Genomic DNA, 21,281 nt, shown 5'->3' with positions numbered 1-21,281 from the left:
TGTTCCATATTAAAATAAATCAAACTCACCACATATAGGGCCTAAGCAAGAGGAAAAGTGGAGCGAGTGAGTGTTCTCAGGCTGCTGCACTACGGGGCTGTACCCGTACAGTGGAGCGCCACTGCCTGACAGGAACCGTCAGAGCTCCATATATGGTCAAAACCACGCCCCTTCAGCGTCATATTCTGACAGCGCCTCTCCCGTGGGTTTAGAGTTTTGGCTCCCGGGAAAGATTTCAGTCCTCGGGGAAAGAGGGCTTAGTTTTGCATGTTCCCATCCATCCTGCACGACGCGAAAGGGCCCCTTATCCACCTCTCCTGTGTACTAGGAACACCTCCACTGGTGATCAGCCTTTGCCTGTGTTTGTCTTGTGGAGAAGCAGCAGCACCTTTTCAGGAGTGGGTTTTTTATTCAACAAGAAGTCCTGAAGGTTTTGGATGCGGTGCTTCAGGGATGTGGGCACTTTGAGAGCAGCATCACCCACAAACACAAACAACTGCCATCGATTTTTCTGTGAATAGCACAAAAAAAAAAAAACAAGAAAGAAAAAAAAAAACAAAGAGGAACAATAGCAACACAAAAAAAATTCTTGTCTATTGAACAATTCACTTTTCCAGTGTGTGGATATCGCTCTAACTAAGTACAGCACTTTGAGAATTGTTCACATCGGACGGACTGAAGAGGGAGGCAAGACCTGTGGACCGGGTTTTCCCTCGCAAGTCGGCTCTCGCTGCTTATCCCGAGAAAAAAAAAACCCTGAAGGATAACACGCTTGGACGTTTATTTCCCTAATTTCACAGGAGGCTCTTTTTCGCAAATTGTCCTCAATGTTTGGGATTCAGGAAACTATACCGCGGGGTGGGACGACGATGAAGGAGGAACCGCTCGGTGGACTGAACTCGGTCCGGTCCTGGATGCACACAGCTGGGGTGGTGGATGCAAACACAGCCGCCCAAAGGTACGCATGCCAAAAGCATCTGATTTTTCTCACGCATTCCCTCCTCATCATATCGACCCCTCAATCCCCTGAATACTCTGTATCAATTACGGTCTCCCAATAAATGCCCCCCCTTCGGCTTTCCCTTCTTTCATTACATCAGATTAGCCATTATTGTGACAAATCAAGAAATCTCCCCCGCACTCAAGCGTGCGTCTGCATCTTTTCCATCTCCATCATCTAGCATCCCCGGTGTCCGGTGCTTAACCGAGATGGTCTCTTGTTTTCTCCCCGCAGCGGTGTCGGCTTGGCACGGGCACATTATGAAAAGCAGCCCCCTTCCAACCTCAGAAAATCCAATTTTTTCCATTTCGTCCTGGCGCTGTATGACAGACAGGGTCAGCCCGTGGAGATCGAAAGGACAGCTTTTGTGGACTTTGTGGAGAAAGAAAAAGTAAGCAGTGTGTTTGAGACCCTCCGTACATATAATCAGCACATGTATCGAAATTATGTTGTGTGAAATGGCAATAGGTTACTAAGGGGACGTCACGTGTAATATTGATTTTTTTTGGGGGGAGAGGAAAAAAAAACCTCAATTCGTTGATGACAGAGAGTCGTTTTTTACAAAAAAAAGAAGCTGTGTCTCATCTCTTACGCATAAAAAGAAGAAGGAAGATTCATATTTACAGACACACGTGGTGATTGTTGATATCTCACAAACTTGTTGTCTCCTGCAGGAACCAACCAGTGAAAAAACTAACAATGGGATACATTACAAACTACAGTTATTGTACAGCAATGGTGAGTTCGTATTCTTCTGCAGACGAATAATAATAATATTAAGCTTTAAAAATACATATCAGAAAAGCCCTGACAAGTCAGTCAACTTAAAACCCAAATACGCAAAAAAGAAGAAGAAGATGAAGAAGAAGAAGAAGAAGGAGGAGGAGAAATAACTGTGCATGTTCTCTTCTCACGCAGGCGTCAGAACAGAACAGGATCTTTACATACGTTTAATCGATTCCATGACGAAGCAGGTAAGCTGCTGTTACACTTGTTTCTACGCTCCACTCACATCCACGCTCCACTCCTGCAAAAAAGCAACAACAACAACAACAAAAAAAACCCAAAAACAAAACCAAAAAAAAAAAAAAAACCCAACAAAAAACAAAAACCTTAACACGCCGTGCAAATTGTCACCCCTGAGATGCACTACACGCTACTGGATGAAAGAATGGGGGGAAAAAAGAAAGGAAAAAAAGAGAGAAAGAAAGAATAAATCTGCCTGCAAATAAAAACAAAACCAAAAAAACAAAACCAAAACCCGTTGCTTGCTCGCTTGCTCGCTTGCTGCTGCTGCTGCTGCTGCTGCTGTGGCACAAAAATAAAAATCACATTAGCGGTATAACAAGAAGAGACAGCTTCCATCTTGACTGTTTGGCCACATCAGACTGTAAAGTCAATTTTATTCTGGCTTCACTTTGTCGTACATTAAAGTTTAAACACTCTTCCATATGATCTGCTTTCTTACAAAGATTGAAGAATGGGGCACATTTAAAAAAAAAAAAAAGAAAAGAAAAAGAAAAATTGGATCAAGTATTTTATTTATAAATATTAATATTTCCTGCCTACACACATTTCAATTCAATCCCAGCGCGTAAAATGAAATGATATTTCATCCTGACACGTATTTGTAAATGTAAATATAATCAGGATAATACAATCCTGCAGCTTTATTTGAGTTCTACATCTTTTTGTTTTGTTTTTCAACGTGGGTTTGAGAGCAGCGCCGTGGAGGCAGACGTGGGGCCACCGGTCACAGACAACATTCCTGCGCGAATGATCCGAGTCAATGACGCAGAACAAGCAATTTATGGATTTCTGTTTCTACAGCTGCAAATAGCGACATAAATCAAAGCGATATAGATAATCGTCCTGTTCCTCTGCAAAAAAAAGGAAGAAAAAAAGAAAAGATAGAAAGAAAACAGCAGGTCAAGTAGCTTTTAAAAGCCAAAGAGTGATGCGACCTGGTTCAGATATGTCACTTTTCAAAGACTCGTTTTTAGCCTGAAGCGTGCAAGGGGGGGGGGGGGGGGGGGGGGGTATAAAAATAAGAAATAAAGAAATATACTGCTGATAGAAAAAATAAAGAAATAACATGCAGGATTGTTTAATTCTAATTTATTGTTTTTATTCCATTTTGAAAAAAATATATGTATATTTTGTCAATAATTGCGTTTCCACTTGAGTGTGAGGGAGGAAAGTGTCTATCCTTAGACATGGGAGAAGGAGGGAGGGTTCGAGGGAGGGAGAGAAGAGCGGCAGAACTGATAGCTCCACGCCATCTGTTTCAGCCAATGCTCAAAAATTACTCAACCGTACCGCCAGACACCGCTTTTTATCCACAGAAAGATCATTGTTAGCGGCTCAAAATAAACAACAGATTGCCCATTAACACTTTTCCCCCAAATATCCCCAGATTATAAGCATATTGATGACACTTCTATTGGATCTCTCTGTATGAAAATGTCTGTCTGAGCCCCAGGATTTTATCTAGATTAATTAGAAAAATACAATTTATTATTACAGATCTGAAAAAAAAGAAAAAAAAGAAATTATATTATATGATTTTAATTATTGGGGCTACAATATCCTTGTTGGTATAAGTAGATATTGTCATTTTTTTTTTTTTTTTTTGCTGTTGTTGTTTCATGACGTTAATATTAATCAATATAATTTGGAACACATGGGAATTGCTGATTATTCTCCTTACTTAGCCTTTGAACTCCACCAATATATTCTGCTGCCCGGATGTTATAGAGCTTATTTACCAAGTGCAAAAGAAGACGACTGTTTTTGTGACTATATATATATATATATATATACATGATATGAGTGTGTTTTCACTTTTTCCCCCCCCCTCCCTCCATCTCATTCACTTTTTAAAGGCCATAGTTTATGAGGGCCAAGACAAGAATCCAGAAATGTGCAGAGTTCTTCTTACTCATGAAATTATGTGCAGGTAAGCATTGTTATTATTATTATCATGATTACTATTGTTATTGCTATTTCCATTCTGCTGATCCCCCCCCACCCACCCACCCACCCTTTCGATAACTTTTGACAATGCTGATGTGATGTAGCAGTCCAGCTTGTCATGTGGTCCTTCAGCAAGCACAGAGCGCTGCTGTCATTTCCAGCTTTGATATGATGGGATTCAACTTTGAATGTGAATATGACAGTGAAAATGCTCTGACTGTCTGTTCCAGTGAAGGGAGACTGACTGTAGTATAAACAGACTTTGACACAATACATAAGTTGTGTTTCTTTTTTAGTTTTTAATGTACTTATTTTTATATTCTACGCCATCATTTAAGCCTGCCAGGGACGATGTGCCTCTACTAAGTTATGCTATGCATCATTTTTTTCTCCCCCCCCCCCCTTTCAGCACATAGTCACTTCTCAGTTGATCCCACCTGTCAACAATGATCAGCGAGCCTTTTAGCGTCATTTAACCACATAAATCTCAACCTCTCATATTGCGCTGCTATTCAGCGTTGTCATTGATACTAAAAGGAAAAAACGCCTTTTGTTGTTATTGTTGAGCTCAGCATGAGCTTTGTGAACATTGAATTCGGATACTGTCGGTTAACCTCTCCTTTGTTGCACCCGAGCATTGTTCAAGTTACTTGGTTGGGAGCAAAGTGTGTGAGTGCTGAGAATGATTTGTCTTTTTCCATGCATAAACTCATCACTCACGCTCAATTTATACGAGCATCCATCACTTATTTGTGACACATTGAATATGCTTCTGCTCTAGAGGTAATTCTTTTTTTTTTTTGTCAAGCTGCTGAATAAAGAGTGCCTGCTATCAGATAAGAAAACAAACATAATAATAAGAATAATGCTTTAATATCTTATATCTTTTACACTTGCAATTTTTTTTAAAAATAGCTTATTGCTCCTTTCAGCGCCTTAGCTATAATTCAACTCTTTATTATTGCTGCTGGAAATAAAAAAAAAAATCATGTAAATCAGGCATATTTAAATGACTGATAGAAGCTTTGCACAAATCCTTTGCTTTCTGCACCATATGGCGTAAATCAATCTTATATGTTTATATGGTTTCATTTCAAAATAAAGCCGGGATGATGTATTTGTTTATTTTTGCAGCTATTTTTTTTCCCTTTTTGGATTCAAGTCCCAATCAAAGAGCTGAAAGGCAGGCTAGCTATACAGCTCAGGGAGGAGATGGTTGAAACATGTGCTGGAAGATAGATTAGTGCTTTTGAGGCCATAATTGATAAATGCCCCGCAGAAATATTGGTTGAGGGTGGCACCTTGCATCTCCCTCAGAAATAGCAGCTTGGCAATTAGAGGTAAACAAAAGCTGAAGCTGTGAAAAGTGACTCCCCTGCCTCCTGGCCCAATCCCCACTCCCCTCCCCTCCATCACTAAGCCAAACAACACAACATGTTGTTTTCACCATTTTTTATCAGCCATCAGCATCAATGGAATGGATAGATTGAGTGAAGGTAATCTCATGGCTACCCCCTCATCCCCCTCCTCCTCCTGATATCAGAACCCCTCCTAAGCATTCAATAAATGCAGTTATTTTTATTTATTTGGCAAATTTGTCCTATGTCCCCCCCAAATATAGCCGATGCTGCGACAAGAAAAGCTGTGGAAACAGGAACGAGACTCCATCAGACCCTGTGATCATTGACAGGTAGGCTGCTTGCTGTTTTTTTGTTGTTGTTTTTTTCAAGCGAATGAATAAGTGAATGAGTGTGTGAGTGACTAAATGGATGAGCAGACACATGGAGGAAGATAGTGAACAAATGAGTTCCCTCCCGGTGCGCCAGACGGCTCAGTTGGGTTGACTTGCATCTTAAAGCCCACAGTGTGGGAACTGTGGGTGATCCTGTGTGAGTGGCTGAGGGGCGTCTTTCCCAGGTACCTGTGCACCGAGGGGCGGTCACCACCTGGATAGGGTTTGTTCAATCACAGGTGGTTCAATCACTAGAGGATCATGCTGGGAATACACCTAATTAGCTTCGGCAACTTCATATTTATTTGGCTGGCATTCCCTCTTTGTTTACGACGGTGATGCTCACACTGTCAATAGTTGTTTTTCATTGACTGTTTCCTTCGCTGGAGTTAACTGTGAGCTACATGCTATTAAAGTTTTGTTTTAGAGCGGATAAACACTTTATGTCTGCACCTTTGGGAAAGTTATATTACCTAAAGAGGGAGAATAAATGCTCCTCTATCAGGCATTGACAATTTTTTTCCTCCTTCCTCACAAGTCAATCTTGTTTAGGTGTGTGTGTGCGCTGCATATAGGAGGTGTCGTCGATCTCAATGTAACTCTCGCCACGTAGTAGGGAGAGACAGCAATGCTAATGTTTGACTAGCCAGAATCACTGTTTGCTTAGTGGTGAATGCCTGGTATCTGACAGAGGGGACAACTCTCTTATTAGTAATCAAATAGGGCTGAGCAGTTGTTGCTGCCACTCCACTCCAGCAGCTTCTCATGCATCAGGAAGTAGGAGCTGGCTGCCCTGGGAGCCTGGATGGATTACCAGAGCTACTGCTGTCTGAACTCAAACTCACACAGACACACACACAGATGCACACACAGATGCACACACAGACAACGACACAAACAGACACCTACATGCGCGTGTCCCCCACCACCCTACCAGTGTGTGTGTGTGTGTGTGTGTGTGAGTGTGAGTGTGTGTTTCTTGTTCATGCTGGTGCTTTGGAATATTCTTTTTCACCAGATTTTATTAATCAGGTGCTAATATTAAACTTGAGACGCTTTGTTTCCGCTGCTTTGCTTTGTGTCACTTTTGCTATTGTTCCTCAATCGGCGGGACAAAAAAACACATGTAACATAAGTACAATAAGTAAAATGGAGATTTAAAGTCAAGAAGAGGGGTGGGAAAAAAAAGAACAGGAGGTGGTGGTGGTGGTGGTGGCGGTGGGGGTAAAAAGGGAGCGGATGGATATTGTAAGCTCAACCGGCTCAGGGAGGGCTCGGATTTTCATTGTGACGAGTCTGAATAGGAGTAGAGTATCCCTTTCCTTGCACAATGAGCGGCTCTGTTGAAACACAAAAGCATATGTTCCTCATTAGACCCTCCCATTGTCTCCATGTCGTAACTATGAGCCTGTCAGCTCACCCCAACAGACCCACACAGGTTCCCAGTGACTGAGGGAGGCTTGTAAAAGGTTGCAGCAGCAGCAACAGCAGCTAAGAGTTACCGACATGACCAGAGCACACTGTAAGCTTTCTACGTAAAATTATTTACTTGGACTATTCCCGCTGTGCATCAGCTTTTAGTTAAAGCCTCCGTGTTTTACAGCCATTTCTGTTACATCTGTCATTTCCTCATGCACATCATTACAGGCACCTGTGCTGCGGTTGCTGCTGGCAGAAACTGATTATTTCCAATTGAGTAGAACATAGTTGAGTGACATAAAGCTAGGGGAGAGGTTTGATTGTTGAATCAGGCACGTCTCATCTGTGCACAATTACAGCATGAAAACCAAGCTAGCACTGCCACATTTCCGAGAGAAACAGTAGCATGGGCCGAAAAACCTTAAGAAACAGATTTGGAGTGAATCATTGATGGCGTTCATTCGCTGTAACATTTTCCCAGATGGTAAGAGGAGGTGGGGGTAGGGGTTTGGGAGGGAGTCGGGGGTGTGTGTGTGTGTGTGTGTGTGGGGGGGGGGGGGGGGCGCACAGCTAGCTGGCATCTAGCAAGACATTAACTGGCGTTCCCATGGATCTGGCATATCCAACGGAGTTTGGGAAACTTATCATTCCAAATGTGTCCTATTTTCCTGCGGTCAAGCCAGACATCTGTTTACCCTATTTTCTCTCAGAGTTTTGATACAGATTTTCACTTAGATTTTTGAAGAGGAAGGATTCTCTTTAAAAAAAAAAAAAAGAAAAGAAAGAAAGAAAGTTGGTTAGATATAGGCCCAACAGCTGTCACATAGTTTCAGCACTGCTTGGTCTTTAAATATTTCAACACTTAAATTTGATGCCCTTGTTTTATTCATACTTGGTTTTTTTTGGGGGGTGGGTGGGGGGTATTGAAGAAAGGTTTTGTTTTTTTTGTGGCGTTTGAGTGACTCAATTTTCAGTCAGCGTATATTATGATGTGCTATTGTCTTTCAGTTGTGTGCACATTATTTTCTCTCTCTCTCTCTCTCTCTCTCTCTCTCTCTCTCCCACTTTCCACGTAAAGATGAGAGAACGCAGTTGCTGTTTACATTGAATAAAAGAAGCAGTGATTTTTATTTCGTAACTAATTGCGGCGCTGTTGCTGTGACCGCAGCACTTGGTATAATCATTCCTTCTCCCTTATAAATCCAGCAGTGCTACAGATGTCACATTTATAAGTTAATGGTGCTTTAAAGTAAGTGGGGGTGTAGGTTTATTCAGGCGGTAATTTGAGTCTTTAGAATTATAGTGATGAGGTACCCAATATCTGATTAGATGCTTTCCCCATTTACAGTGTATGTAGTGTACAGCCAAACATAACTCAATTTGCGATGACTCTCGTGCTCTGGTATCTGTCTTCACTCTCTTGCATATTGACTTTGTCTTCTCTTGTGTGAAAGATTAGATACATTGTTCAGGCTTATGCATGGATTTTGTAATAAGACAGCACATGTTGTTGAAAGAGGAGAGAAAATGACTCATTCTGCATGTCAAGGGTTCAAAGGTCACATTTTTTATTCTCTGAGGTGGCGGCAATTTATGCAAGTATAGACCAGACAGAGGGAGCGAGAGAGACAGAGAGAGAGAGGGAGAAAGTTCATGTGTATTCTACTCGTATATGAATTTTTTTGAATTTAATGTACATCCTGTGTCAATTTACGCCTGCCATTCAGAAACAAATTCTGGAGTAGATCTAAACATGTCAGCTTTGTTTATTTCAGCGGCTACGGCACTCCCTTTCACTTCCTGTCACAAAGGTCAAAGAGCAACGACCTTTGGAGTACAGCCCAGCCACTGAATAATTCATGACATTGACTTGTTTTTTTTTTTTTCCGTTATTTTTTCCCCTTGCCTCTTTTTTTTTGTTTTTTTTTGGTCAGCACACATGATTGTGCTGTGGGAGGCTTTTATTCATTTAGCTCATTTATAAAAGGCCTCGCCGCACCTGTTCGTCTGTTAATGCGATTAAATTTTGGCCTAATGTAAATTTTGCTTAGCTTTCCGTTATGTCCCTCATTAGTGTGCACCGTATTTTCTAAATGACTTTGCGTTATCGTTCATTTGTGGAACACCTACGAGGTCATTTCCCGGAGTACACTTGACTTGTTGTCAAGTTGTTTACCAGAAACAAAAGCCGGCAGACTTAGAACGTCTCACATGTGGTTCCCTCGGCCTTCTAAGAAACAAATCGGAAAATTTGCGTGCTCCCATCTGGTTTTTGCAAAAGCGTGATTACCTCCAAAAGCTGAACAAATGCCAGTATTTATAAGGTCAGCCCTTTATGTGGAAATGTGATGTAAATGAGAATCAGCGAAAGGGGACATTAAACAAAATTAAATTCATTGTCTCCTTTAATGTCATTTACATTTTTGGCTAAGCCCTGGACTGTCAAAGAGGATTTCTAAAACCATTTTAATTGCACATCAGCATTGGAAAAGAGGGTGTGTTTTCACTGAGCGGCTGTCTTGATAACCTGCAGAAGAGAAGTCTGTTTATGAAGTACCTAAATGACATTTTTTTCTCCCCCCCCCCCCCCCCCACACACACACACACACCGCATATGCAGCGGGGCAATTAAGATGGCACTCGGTAGGTAGTGTTAATCTGGTATTGTGCTCACACCCTCCTCCATAATGAAACTCATAAAATGAAAGGGTCACTGTTGTTGTGATAGTGAGCTGATTGCTGCAGGTGTTCCTCTAGGATATTTTACTGCTACAGTAAGTGGTAGGACCTGAACTGTAATGTTGTTTTTTTTTTTTCCAAAAGTCAATTAAAGCTGTTAATTTGTGTAGGAAATGGCCTCTTTCTGTATTTACACACACACGTACACGCAAACACCTGCACACACCTTTTATTTATGGCTTAACAAAATCCCCTCTCTCTCGCTCTCTCTTTTTTTTAATGGGTTTTTTGTTAGTGTAATTCATATGACGGATTTTGGACACCCATTGAGAAATATGAGGCTAAACTAGCCAACGCTGTCGAAGTTGAAGCGATGTTTGAGTGAAGCCTGTCTCTTCCTGAGCCAGAGTAGGAAGAGCAGGAAGTGTTGAGAGCGAAAGCTGTAGTTGGCAGAACTCCTTTGGCTTGCACTTGCCGAAAAATGAAACCCAGACCCTCTCTGCAGCCCCAGAGCCAGAACCTCCTTCCCAGCGCTCCAACATCCAGGATTGGGTAATACTGTTCACTAAGCAAAACATTACCTCAAATTATTCTCGCCCTGTTTTCTATTCCCTCCTCCCTCATGTCGGTTTTATCGCAGTTTGTAAATGTCAAGACACGTACAAAGACGCACAGTATAAAGGATATTTTCCAAATTATGCTCACATGTTTGGGTTCACATGAGTGGCGGCTGAACGTAACGTGGTGCCTGACGTTCCCGAGGGAGACCCACCTCACTAGGGTAGGATTCCCCAGTGGCATCAGCTAATGGCAAGACTTGACAACAGCAGAGAAGCCGGGGTGTTGTGTTTTACTAGCGCTGAGCAGGGGTGATGACTTTAACATGTGTGCAGAGAAAGAAGGAGATGTTTGTGTGGTGTGTGTATGTGTATGTGTGCGTGTGTGTATGCGTGTGTGTGTGCTGTGCTAAAGAGAGAGGTGTGCAGTACGAAAGACTGGCGCGGGCCAACAGAGCGACGGATTCGGCTCCAGCTTGACGGCAGTGAAAGACGAAACATGGTTCCACATGTGTTGAGAAAGAGCAGTCCATCTGTCCATGGAGACAACCCCTCCCCCCTTCACCACCCACTTCTCTCTCTCACTCTCTCTCTTTCCTTTGCGTCCTTTCCTTTCCTTCCCCTGCTCTCTCTCTCTCTCTCTCTCTCTCTCTCTCCCCACACTCCCCTGGTTCACTGCTGACAGAAACAAGGCCAGAGCTGGGGTGATGGGATGAATGTTGGGCCAAGAGCAACACCGGACCTTGCATACACACACACACACACACACACACACACACACACACACACACACACACACACACACACACACACACACATACACACACAGTGAAGTGAAATATGAAAAAGGTTATCTTATTCTGTTTTTTCCCTTTCAGTTTTTTATGTACTGTTAAAGTTGCATTCGCTGACTTGCTGCAGCGTTGTGTGTTTTTGTGATTCAAACCCGACTGCGGAGCGATGTTAGTGATTTATTTGATTATTATGAAAGAAAACAATCTATAAAGATTTATTCCCTTTTCCCCGACACATAGCTGTGATAACTCACCACACTGAAAATCTTACATTATTGACATTAAATCCGAAGTAAATAAAATATGCCACTCTGTCAAATATTTAGCAGCACTCCTTTATAATTAACTTAGTTGCTGTTTTGAGGATGTTGTTTGGTTTCCTGAAGCATTAATGAGGCATCACTTCATCAGACAGCTCCCGAATCACATGTCGGTCACTATGATCGGCGTTGTTATTATTATTATTATTATTGTTATTATTATTTTTACCAGTTCACTCCGTTTTCTTTCTTTCTCTTGGCATGTTCTCAGTCCAATTCAATCCTTATTAGGTTTCCCCTAATTGTCAAACAAACTGTTGGGTCAACCTCAGTCGTATCTGGCCGTAAAACAGCACATTAGGCCCTGGTGAGGGATATATGTGGTATTTCATCGGAGACGGAGTAATGCTGGGGTTTTATGGTTAAGTACCAGTTCACGCCCACGCCATTTGTTTCGCATTAGAGTGGAGGTTTTGTAAATCAGATCAATATGTTCGCTGAGATGTGATTCCTTGTCGGGATCTCCCGAGTCGTTCTTTCCTCAAGTATTTTTCTTAAGGGACTGGTTGTCGATGTACACTCCCCTCTTACCCCCCCCCTCACATCCTCCTCTACCTCTGTCAGTCCCTCCCCTCCATCTCCACCTCAATCTATTTCCATTTTCTGAATGTAGCAATTTGTAGTGTGACACGGGCAAGATTAGGATGGGAAGCAGTCTGAAGATTTCATCGGACATGGTCCTGCTCCCGCTGGTGTGAGGTCACAGGACAAAAATGGGGGAATTCAGGGAGAGGGTCATCAGTTACCTTGGGGAAACGAGCTGGTCTGCTGGCTGCTCTGTTGGCCCCAGGGGTGCCTGGGATGTATCGGAGGAGAAGTCCCAGAGAAAGAGCCCTGAACCAGTGTCATTTATTAAAAGTGACAAGTTATTTCTAACTATAGCTCTGTTTTTATTGTTTTACAATGCTGTCATTTGGAACAGTGCCCCTCTGTTCAGGAACCACAAACAAGTGATGAATGAACGAGGTGACCTGCTTTTTTTCCCTTTTAATGCACGATACATGTGCGCACTTAAATTCTATTATATATTTTTTTTGGTGCTGCTTACATTAAACAAATGTGCAGGTTTAATAAAGATGGACTGTATGATAAGTATAATGAAAATATTTCACCATTCACCAGTTTTCTCCGGGACATTTGTTCAGTAAATTAATAACAGCTTTACAGTATGAATCTCAGGCTGACCTCCACATAATCAGAACCAGAAGTTTCACAGAACATGACCACACTACGGTTGAGCGTAGAGAATAGAGCTCTATTTCAGTTGGTTATCTTACTCTGGAGTTTCTTTGTGAAATAACATACAATTCATTATTTATTCAATGTTTGACCATTGCTCCTCACTGAGGGTCAGTGAGGTACTCAGCTCCCCCTCATTTCTTTTTTTTTTTTTTTTTTTTACTGCCTGCCCCAACTGCGTTAATGATATATGACAGAAATTTCCTTGTGCTGGTTCAGTGGCAAGAAAGGTCCTGGCTAGTCTATATCAATCCATCTGACTTATGTTCCCATGTCTTGAATTACCGCTTGATGGAAACCTGCTGCGGGCTTCTCTTGCCAATTGAAATCAGATCTCCTCCACAGCCTGGTGTGATATTGATCCATATTCAACACCCAGGCTGCTAATCGATCAGTATTGATTTACAATAAAAAACACTCCTCTGCTTGTTCAGCACTGCAATCGATACTTTAAAGCGAAAGGAGGGGAAAAAAAGAGGAAAAACAGGATTGTGCTTTTTTAGCATGCAGTGACCAGAAGGAAAAAAACAACAACATATATATAGATATCTATATCTATATCTATATCTATATGTATAGATATATTTATCCCCCCAAAAAAGTAAGGAGATGTTTCATTCTAGTTTAAGTGACCAAACCTTGACCAGCAGCAACACTGAGCAATGATCCTCTCCAGCCATGTGAGACAAACCAATAAAAATGGTTTAACAGGATGACACTTCTATAAGGACTCATTTATTGAAGGAGGTGTGTCTGTTTGTGAATTAGTGGCGCATCTGCACGGCAACGGGGAGTGCTAAAGCTGTCATATCAAATCTATCTGGAAATTGAAATGGAATGCTAAAAAGTGGTGGATCAAGCCTGAGTGCTTTAGCTTGATTTTGGCATGTTAACACAATGACATGATTTCCTGTGGTTTTGATATTAATTAGTGTCTCATTTTCTATCACGCCTGTGCACACATGCAGGGCCCCCGCCTCCCAGACGGTCATCATTAGAAGGCTGGTGCAATGCTGAACACACTGGAACCGACTAAAGCGACCCACTCAGTTCCAGTCCAGATCCACTTTTATTCCTGTCACATCTTAGTCCTAATCTCTCGGACTTCCTCTCTTCTGCCAAATAACTGTTCCCATCCAGCAGGTCCCAGAACTGGCCCGGCCTGCCAACATCTGAAAGTTATTATCCCCAATCTCTGACATCCAGGAGTTTACAGTTATATAATGATGGGGAAAACCACATGTCCCCAGAGGCAGAGAACATTTTTGAGATGCCTCCCCATCTGTTTTGGGGGAGCTGCCCTTTTTGGGCCAAACTCAGTATGGCAGGGAAGGCTTTTTTTTTTTTTGGTAATCTTTTATTTCTACCACTGGAACTGGCCAGCCTGGGAGTCATTATATGGGGTGATAAAGCAAATCCAATTGGGTCAGGTTCCCCTCCATGCAGCGCTGGTGGCACCAGCTCTCCCTGCCTCGCTGCTTGTCCCTGACTGTGTAAGTGGTGGTTGTTTGTTTGTCCTAGAGAGGCTGGGCTGGGGGACTAATGCAAGCCCGGGGGCCAACCAGGTCGGAGGCGACGGTAAACCCGAGCTGCCTGGTGTAGCAGTGTTCTCTTGCTGCTGGCTCGGCCTTGTTTGGACTGCAGCTCCGGTTTGCTTTCTTAGAGGGAAGCTGAGCCTCCGTAATCATTGAACCTTTCGCTCGGGTGGGGAGCACAACTGAGACCAGAGGGAGTGATGACATAGGTCTGCAGTGGCCTGGCCCGGTCCACCCCTGCTGCTCTTAGCATATTTATTTTCTCTTCTCATTGTAAGGTTTAAGTCACACCATATTATGTTCGGACCTTATGCACATGCATAGGCACTCAGATGTGATGAGGTGCATGGCGTAAGCTGTAGGCTTTGTTTTTACTAATAACGCCAGGGATTAGTGACTTGCTGACCTCAGTGTAATCTTTATTAGTCTGTTAACCATATACTCTGGTTACGAAGCAGCTGTACTGATGTCGGAGCGACACAGACATGCAGCTCACAATAACACCAAATCACTTTCTTTTATTGAATAACATTAAATTGAAAACACAGATGATTTTTTTTTTTATTGTTATGTCTCAATGTTTCTGCTAAATTGTTCCAAAAATCTCACAGATGTAGATAATTCAAGACCCCCATCTTACCCCCTAGGGCAGTCCTCAAAAATGTTTTATTCAACATCACTACTCTGTTCTGTTTTGTTACGTTATTGAAATGGGTTGTCGATTCGAATAGAGTCAACCTGGTGGGCCAATCTCATTGTAGCCAGTGGAGAGTGAAAGCCATCTCGGCAGCATAGACTCACCAAAACACACAGAGAGATTGGACGAGGGGGGCAGTGAGTGCGAGAGTGCCTTCTCGAGATGGAGATCCCAGATATGGGGGAAAATGTCCGGGCCATTTTCCAGGGTTTCCATAATGGGAATCTACCCCTTGCTTGCTTATTAAGTTGTGCACACAAGAAAGACTGAGGAGAGAGATGGCGAGCAGAGGAGATAAGGGCAGGCGAGGCGAGAGATGGACAACCTGCACGCCGTCACCTCTCTGTTGTAAGTGTCAAGCAGACCCTGTCGGAAAAATCACAGGTCATGTGGATAGATGATTGTCAAAGCACCGTATTGATATAAGGGGCATCTTTTTTCCCCCCTTTGAGCCGCGGAGGCGCATGATAAGATTTGTTTTTGTTTTGTGTTGGAGCGGGAGAAAGTATGACATTCGGGTCAGGAAGGTCGACTCTGAGGGGTCAAGGGGTCACAGCCTTTTTGGTACCTGAGTAACCTCACATGGCTAAGCCATTTCTCAGGCTCCCTGAAATGATGTTGGGGTGTAGAAGGGAGGGCTGGGTTGAAGGGGTGGGCAGGAAAGTGATCTATCAGCAGCAGCAGCAGCAGACATGCAGACAGCATGGCAGCTACTGCAGCTAAACAGAGTGAGACAGATGGGCAGAAGTCTCTCATACGTAACACTAGGAGCTTTAAGAAGACAACGTTGAGTGTTATGGATGCTTGACATTGACCTGTTATACAGAAGCGGTGTATTTATCACAGGTGTAGGACAATAGTGTATTTGTAAATTTAGTTCACTGGGTAAAACGCTCCTTTCCTCATATAACATTTGTCACCTTTGGAAGATAAGAACGATGCGTTACCAGTCTCCTTTTTTGCTTCTTGTCAGCTGTTTTCTACAAGGTTTCGAATTTAGGTGATCGTATTTTCAACACTGTCAGTTCTATCAAGCCTCATCCACTTTAGAAAGAGAAGAGGAAAAATCTCTGAAGCTTACATTTTTCTCGAAGTGAAATATTTGTTTACAGATAGGCCTGTCATTCTGTGAAACAACATTCATGATTCTTTTATTGGTGCTCAGCCATCACCCCCTTCTCTTCTTCTGTGGGAAAAAAGGATAGTCTACAAAGTGGCTTTTTGTCGTTTGAGAGAAGTAAACTTCATCAGGTCGACGGCGAGGTGTGCTTCACATGTCACTCAGTTGAGCTCTCTCCTAATGAAATGCTGCATACAGATTTCTGCCTGCGGGCTCAGGGGGATAAGACCGTGGTAACAGAATGAAACAAACCCCTTCCCATTCCCTTCACTCGCACACAAACACATGCAAAAACATACACACACACACACACACACACACAAACACATTCATACAACCACACACACACACACACACACACACACTCACTCACTCTTGCTGGAGAGCATCCATGTAAGGAGATCCAAATCTGCAATTTATTCAAATATTGATATTTCTACTTGTCAGGAGAAAGGTGCCTTGAAATTTCCTCTGAGTACTCCTGTCAAAAAAATAGCAGGAAATATGTCAGATAATTCATAAATGGAGTTCAGCGCTGCAAAGTCAGTTGGGAACAGCAAAAATATATATATGCTTGTCAATGAAGAATAGGAGCAATATTACAGAGGCTGCTGCTCATTCTTCCATCATGTCAAGCAAACAGCTTTCGCAGGCCCATAAGTGTATGTTTCACCGTCTGTGTGTGTATTTGTTCATATGCATGTATATTTGTCTATGTCTGCGTGTATATACATGTATGTGTATATTTACGCATGTGAATATGTGTGTGTGTGTGTGTGTGTGTGTGTGTGCTTTGGTCATGTTGTGTCTCCTACTTAGATGTGTTTGTTATCTTTTTCCATCAAGACACCCCATTTCCCATCTCGCAGCAGCCAATGGAAATGTGTCCTTTTTTTTTTTTTTTTGCAGAGGTCCGTAACCGGACGTTGGTCTCCATGTGGTTTGAATTAGGGCCCCCGAAACTGTGAAGGACGGCTGGAATGACGTGAGGCACTCACAGAGCAAATTCCATTCTGCTGAATGGTGGAGAAAAGAGCTCTCCGGAATCCTTCGAGATTTTTTGGCTCAGACCCTCCAGCGATTAAAATAGGGCGGAAACCAATAACTCAATGAATCATGGGGCAACGTCCCATGAAATCTCTCATTGCTCTGTCACACCCTCATGCAAACCCAAATCAACTCAAACTCTGCCGATTAGTCTTTCCAAATTGAAAAAAAACCCCCCAAAAACAGAGGGACGTTGGACAAAAGTCTCTCCTGGCTTGAGCAGAACTTTTAACGGTTTGAGCAAAAATAAGACTCCTCTCTGGTGCCGCCATTTTGACAAAGTATGTGCTTCCTGATGATGCATAGCTTGATCATATGGTGCCAAGGCAAGACAGAATAGGACCTCACATATCTCCAGCGGTCATGTGATGCCATAGTTCATAGCAGTTGATGAGATGCAGTTTGGCACAGCTTGGGACCCATCTGGGAGATGCAGATACGCAGACAGGAGAAGTATTTTACAGCAATGCATCTGCACGCTTGAAGAGCTATTTAGCATATGCTGCTATACGAGAGAATTTCGCCTTGCTGTTGCCAGCTGCAGATTAGTCTTCATTTCTTAAAAAAATCTGACGGAGCAGCTGACCTGTTGTTTAATATAACAGGCGCTGACCAGAAATGTTAATAGCACATATTTTCTTAATTGCTGACGGATTAAATTGTTTTGTTAAATGGAGCTGAAGTGAATCTTTTTCTCCTGTGTCAACAATAACAAGGCGGACGGAGCAGTAATGCTGCTGCCAACACTGGCCAGTTTGTTTCTGTTAGCTCGAGCACAAGTCAAAGCCCATGCTGCTGCTCTAACTCAAGTGGCTGATATGTTCGGCCATCTAGGGCATGGCAGGCGGTTGACAGTCCATGCAGCCTGTCTACCCACAGGACATCTCCACATAGTGTGTCCACAGCGGGGCCAGTGCTGTCATCTGGGCCCACTATGGACCAGTGCTCTGCTGACAGTGAGAGGGTAAACGTTTACCACCTCAATCCCCCATTAACTCGGTGAAGGCGCTTCGATTCTCTGTGAAAATAATGATATTGATTGGAGCTTGGCTCTACAAACAAAACGGTTGCAACTAAAAGAGGGATGGGCCTTTGCATTAGAATATGGGATTTTCAAGGATAAAAGAGTGTTTGGATCTTGTTATATTTTTCCTCTCCTCCATCTCCCTCTAGCTTTTCCCCCACCTCCGTGTCTCCTCTTCCTTCTGCATTTTTATGTGTGTGCATGTAGTGTGAGAGCCTGCGCGTCTCCTAAGATTACCCTCCGCTCTCCCTGCAATCAAACAACAAATGACAACATCATTGCTCAGGCCTTTCAAAATACGACACAAAAAAGTCTGTTGTAGCTACATTAACTTGCAACAACCCCCTAATAGACCCTTGTGGGTTTTGTATCCCCCCCACCACCTCTCTCTTCTCTCTGCTAGGCTGTCACATACCCCCCCCACCCCCACCCCCACCGCCCACCCCTGCGTCCCCCCCCCTCCCCCCCCCCCCTCACAGTACGAGCCTCCGAGCCTCGGTGGAGATCAGGAGCTCCCTGTCGGAGGTGCTTTGTCACGTAGCCCAGGGAGCGTGGAACTCACCCAGAGCTGTTGAACAAACACAAGCACAGGGGCTGTCAATAGCAGCTCCGCAAACTAATTGCCTGTCAAATGAACCACCCTCGTTAAGCTGCCCTCACACACACACACACACACACACACACGCGTGCACTGTGACATTCATACGCTCACACACACGTGCACACACACACACACACACACATAGAACCGATTTGATTCAAAGCGTAGTGATACCTTGTTAGAAGAAAAGACACACGAGTGGCACTTCTCTGTTTGCCATCTTGTTTCTGCAATCGTTACCGGCGTGTATAGTGCAGTCACCGTGAGATTGCCTTTTTGTTATTATTAAGGGGAACATAGCATGGTATAGTATAGCTGATGTAATCCAAACACATCCCACACTCTATATATCAGCTGGTGTAATATTTCAGCTTTTAAAACCTCTCATTAGATGGTAGCAGAGCTCCATACGCCAAATGTTATTGTTTTTGTGTTTGTTTTGCTTTTTTTTTTTTTTTCTGTAGTCATTAGGCGGTAGCAGTGGAGTGCCCAGTGCCTTGTCTGGGTGCCTGTAACAGTGCTGTCGGATTGACACAGCTGGGGAGAGCAGCTTGAGGCTGCACGCTCAGGAATACACAGGGGTGTTCAAAGCCCCTCTCTGAATCCTGATCAGAGCACTGCCCCGGCCAACTGATGGCCTATTAAATATACATGCGCAGAGGTCAGAGCTGGAGGTCCCAGCTTCCTCCCAGCCATGTGCACTTAAGCGGAAGGGCTGGGCAACAATAAAACCTCCTCTCGCTCCAGCGAGCTCTCCCCTGACACCCTCACCTCCAGTGTGTACGTCAAGTACAGTGCTCACCTAGCGCTATATTACAACTGCCTTTGTGAAAAGGCCAAATGATGCATTTTTTACATGGCTATTATATATTTATATTCAATAACACCAAGGACCACTCTTGTGTCTGTCCGTCTCCTGTTTTTTTCCCATTGTCACTGATAAATAGCCTTGCTGGACACACAAGCCTGCAGAGTTAGAAGTCCCCGCATCTTTGTAGTTAACTGTAGATTGAGACAAGGAGGTTGAGGGGAGAGCCCCATAATGGCCAGTCATGATTAACATATTCAGAGTGACACTCTCTCTGTGTTCGTTCGTTAAGCCCGGTCTGTCTGACTAATGAAGTGGAGCGGCAGTTTATCAATTAACCCAGCACTGAGCCATTTGTACTGGGGATATCGCTCGCTCTGGATGTCACAGTGATCCAGTTTGGTGCCCTTTAACCTCTTTGAGTGTCCAACAAGGCGAGACTGTGTGACAATGACAGCAAAACACACACAGTCCACAAACGGAGAGCCACCAAACAGGATTTGTGTCTGCTGTTCGCCCCGCAAAGTGCAGACAAAAAGGGTGTGGATTGATTGGGTAATAGGATCATGAAAAAAGATCTCTACAAACTAACATTGGGGGTTTTCAGCATTCTCAGACTCGGCATAGATCATAGCAAACAACTTTGTGCTGTCTCTATTAAAACAAGCCCTCCCCTGCCATTATCTTTCCCCCCACTGCTCCTTCCTCCATTTCACATTGTTTGTGTTCATTAAGACATGGGCGACCTGCCTTATCCACACATCAGACCCGGCTCTCAAGAGTAATTGCGATGGTCTCGCAGAGGATAATGTGGTTTAAACTCAGTATAGCCTGTCTATTAGGAGAGACATGATGGCAACCACAAATAATAAAGAACTATTTATTCCTCTCTCTGTGACGCTAACTAGGTAACATATCAAGGCAGCACCACTAAGGGTCTCTCTTACTGTCAGATATGGCACCCTTCATCCATTCCCTATGGCCCTTGCCTCGACATCTCTGCTCTTCATTTTCTACATGAGCTTGGTCATAAATGCACACGCACCTCATATATATTTGATAGTTAATATTTATCCTCGGCAGGGAAGTGCACTTTACATGTGGTAACATACGATTACCTGCAATTCTTATAGCAAAGAAACAAAATCGATATGGATATATAATTCATGACGGAGGGGCTATCAGTTTTTATGGCTCTCTATCCAGGCTCATTAAAGTTTTATCATAATTGACTGCAAGCAAGAGTTTTTAAGGCATGTTTCTCCCTCACTTTCTACCTTAAATAATTAAATATAGTTTAATTGGTTGTATTTTGAAGCACCTAGTGGATGATAGGAGTCTCCCAAATTCAGAAGCATGAATTATAGAGTGATATGTTATGCATTAACCTGTCAGTTTGTTCATTTGTTAAGGCAGAAAAATACAGTCCCCAACCCCACACCCCCACTCAAAAATCACATCCAAAAATCGAAATAACTGGCCGGGGCCCTTCAAAAAAATTCTCTCTTATGTCTTTCATTGCTGTGTTAATGTAGTGACATGACGCTGTCACTCAGAATGCTCCCATCAACCGACAGCTCCGAATCGACTCCGCTGATTGGTGGTCAACTTGTTCTCTTGAAGGGAGATTGACAGACGGAAAATTGCACTCTCAGATTTCACCCTTCATTCGTTGCAGTTGTTCTTCCACTCGTCAACTCTCCGCCATGCCTGAGACAGACAGAGGCTTTATC

The 21,281-nt window shown here is 43.2% G+C and overlaps 1 protein-coding gene across 13 annotated transcripts in view; it reads left to right on the top strand.

Moving 5' to 3' along the window:
• Positions 1–221: 221 nt before the first annotated feature.
• LOC147247400 (transcription factor COE3) overlaps positions 222–21,281 on the top strand; it is a 66,888-nt gene continuing 45,828 nt past the window's right edge. For 4 of the 13 annotated variants that reach the window (XM_086181360.1, XM_086181366.1, XM_086181359.1 and 1 more), the window contains exons 1-6: positions 225–958; positions 1,235–1,391; positions 1,675–1,738; positions 1,919–1,974; positions 3,886–3,959; positions 5,598–5,666. In XM_086181360.1, the coding sequence (XP_086037486.1) occupies positions 828–958; positions 1,235–1,391; positions 1,675–1,738; positions 1,919–1,974; positions 3,886–3,959; positions 5,598–5,666 (551 nt within the window). In that variant the 5' untranslated portion in view covers positions 225–827. Of the gene's footprint in view, positions 959–1,234; positions 1,392–1,674; positions 1,739–1,918; positions 1,975–3,885; positions 3,960–5,597; positions 5,667–21,281 lie in introns of all 13 variants that reach the window. The other 9 variants (XM_086181367.1, XM_086181356.1, XM_086181355.1 and 6 more) reach the window with 5 other exon arrangements.

The sequence above is a fragment of the Aulostomus chinensis genome, chromosome 16 (genome assembly GCF_037954235.1).
Source record: "Aulostomus chinensis isolate RoL2024-O1b breed Wild chromosome 16, RoL_Achi_v1.0, whole genome shotgun sequence".
In the NCBI taxonomy this organism is placed as follows: domain Eukaryota; kingdom Metazoa; phylum Chordata; class Actinopteri; order Syngnathiformes; family Aulostomidae; genus Aulostomus; species Aulostomus chinensis.
Note: the sequence above shows the minus strand (reverse complement) of the source record. Positions and strands in the feature narration are given on the sequence as shown.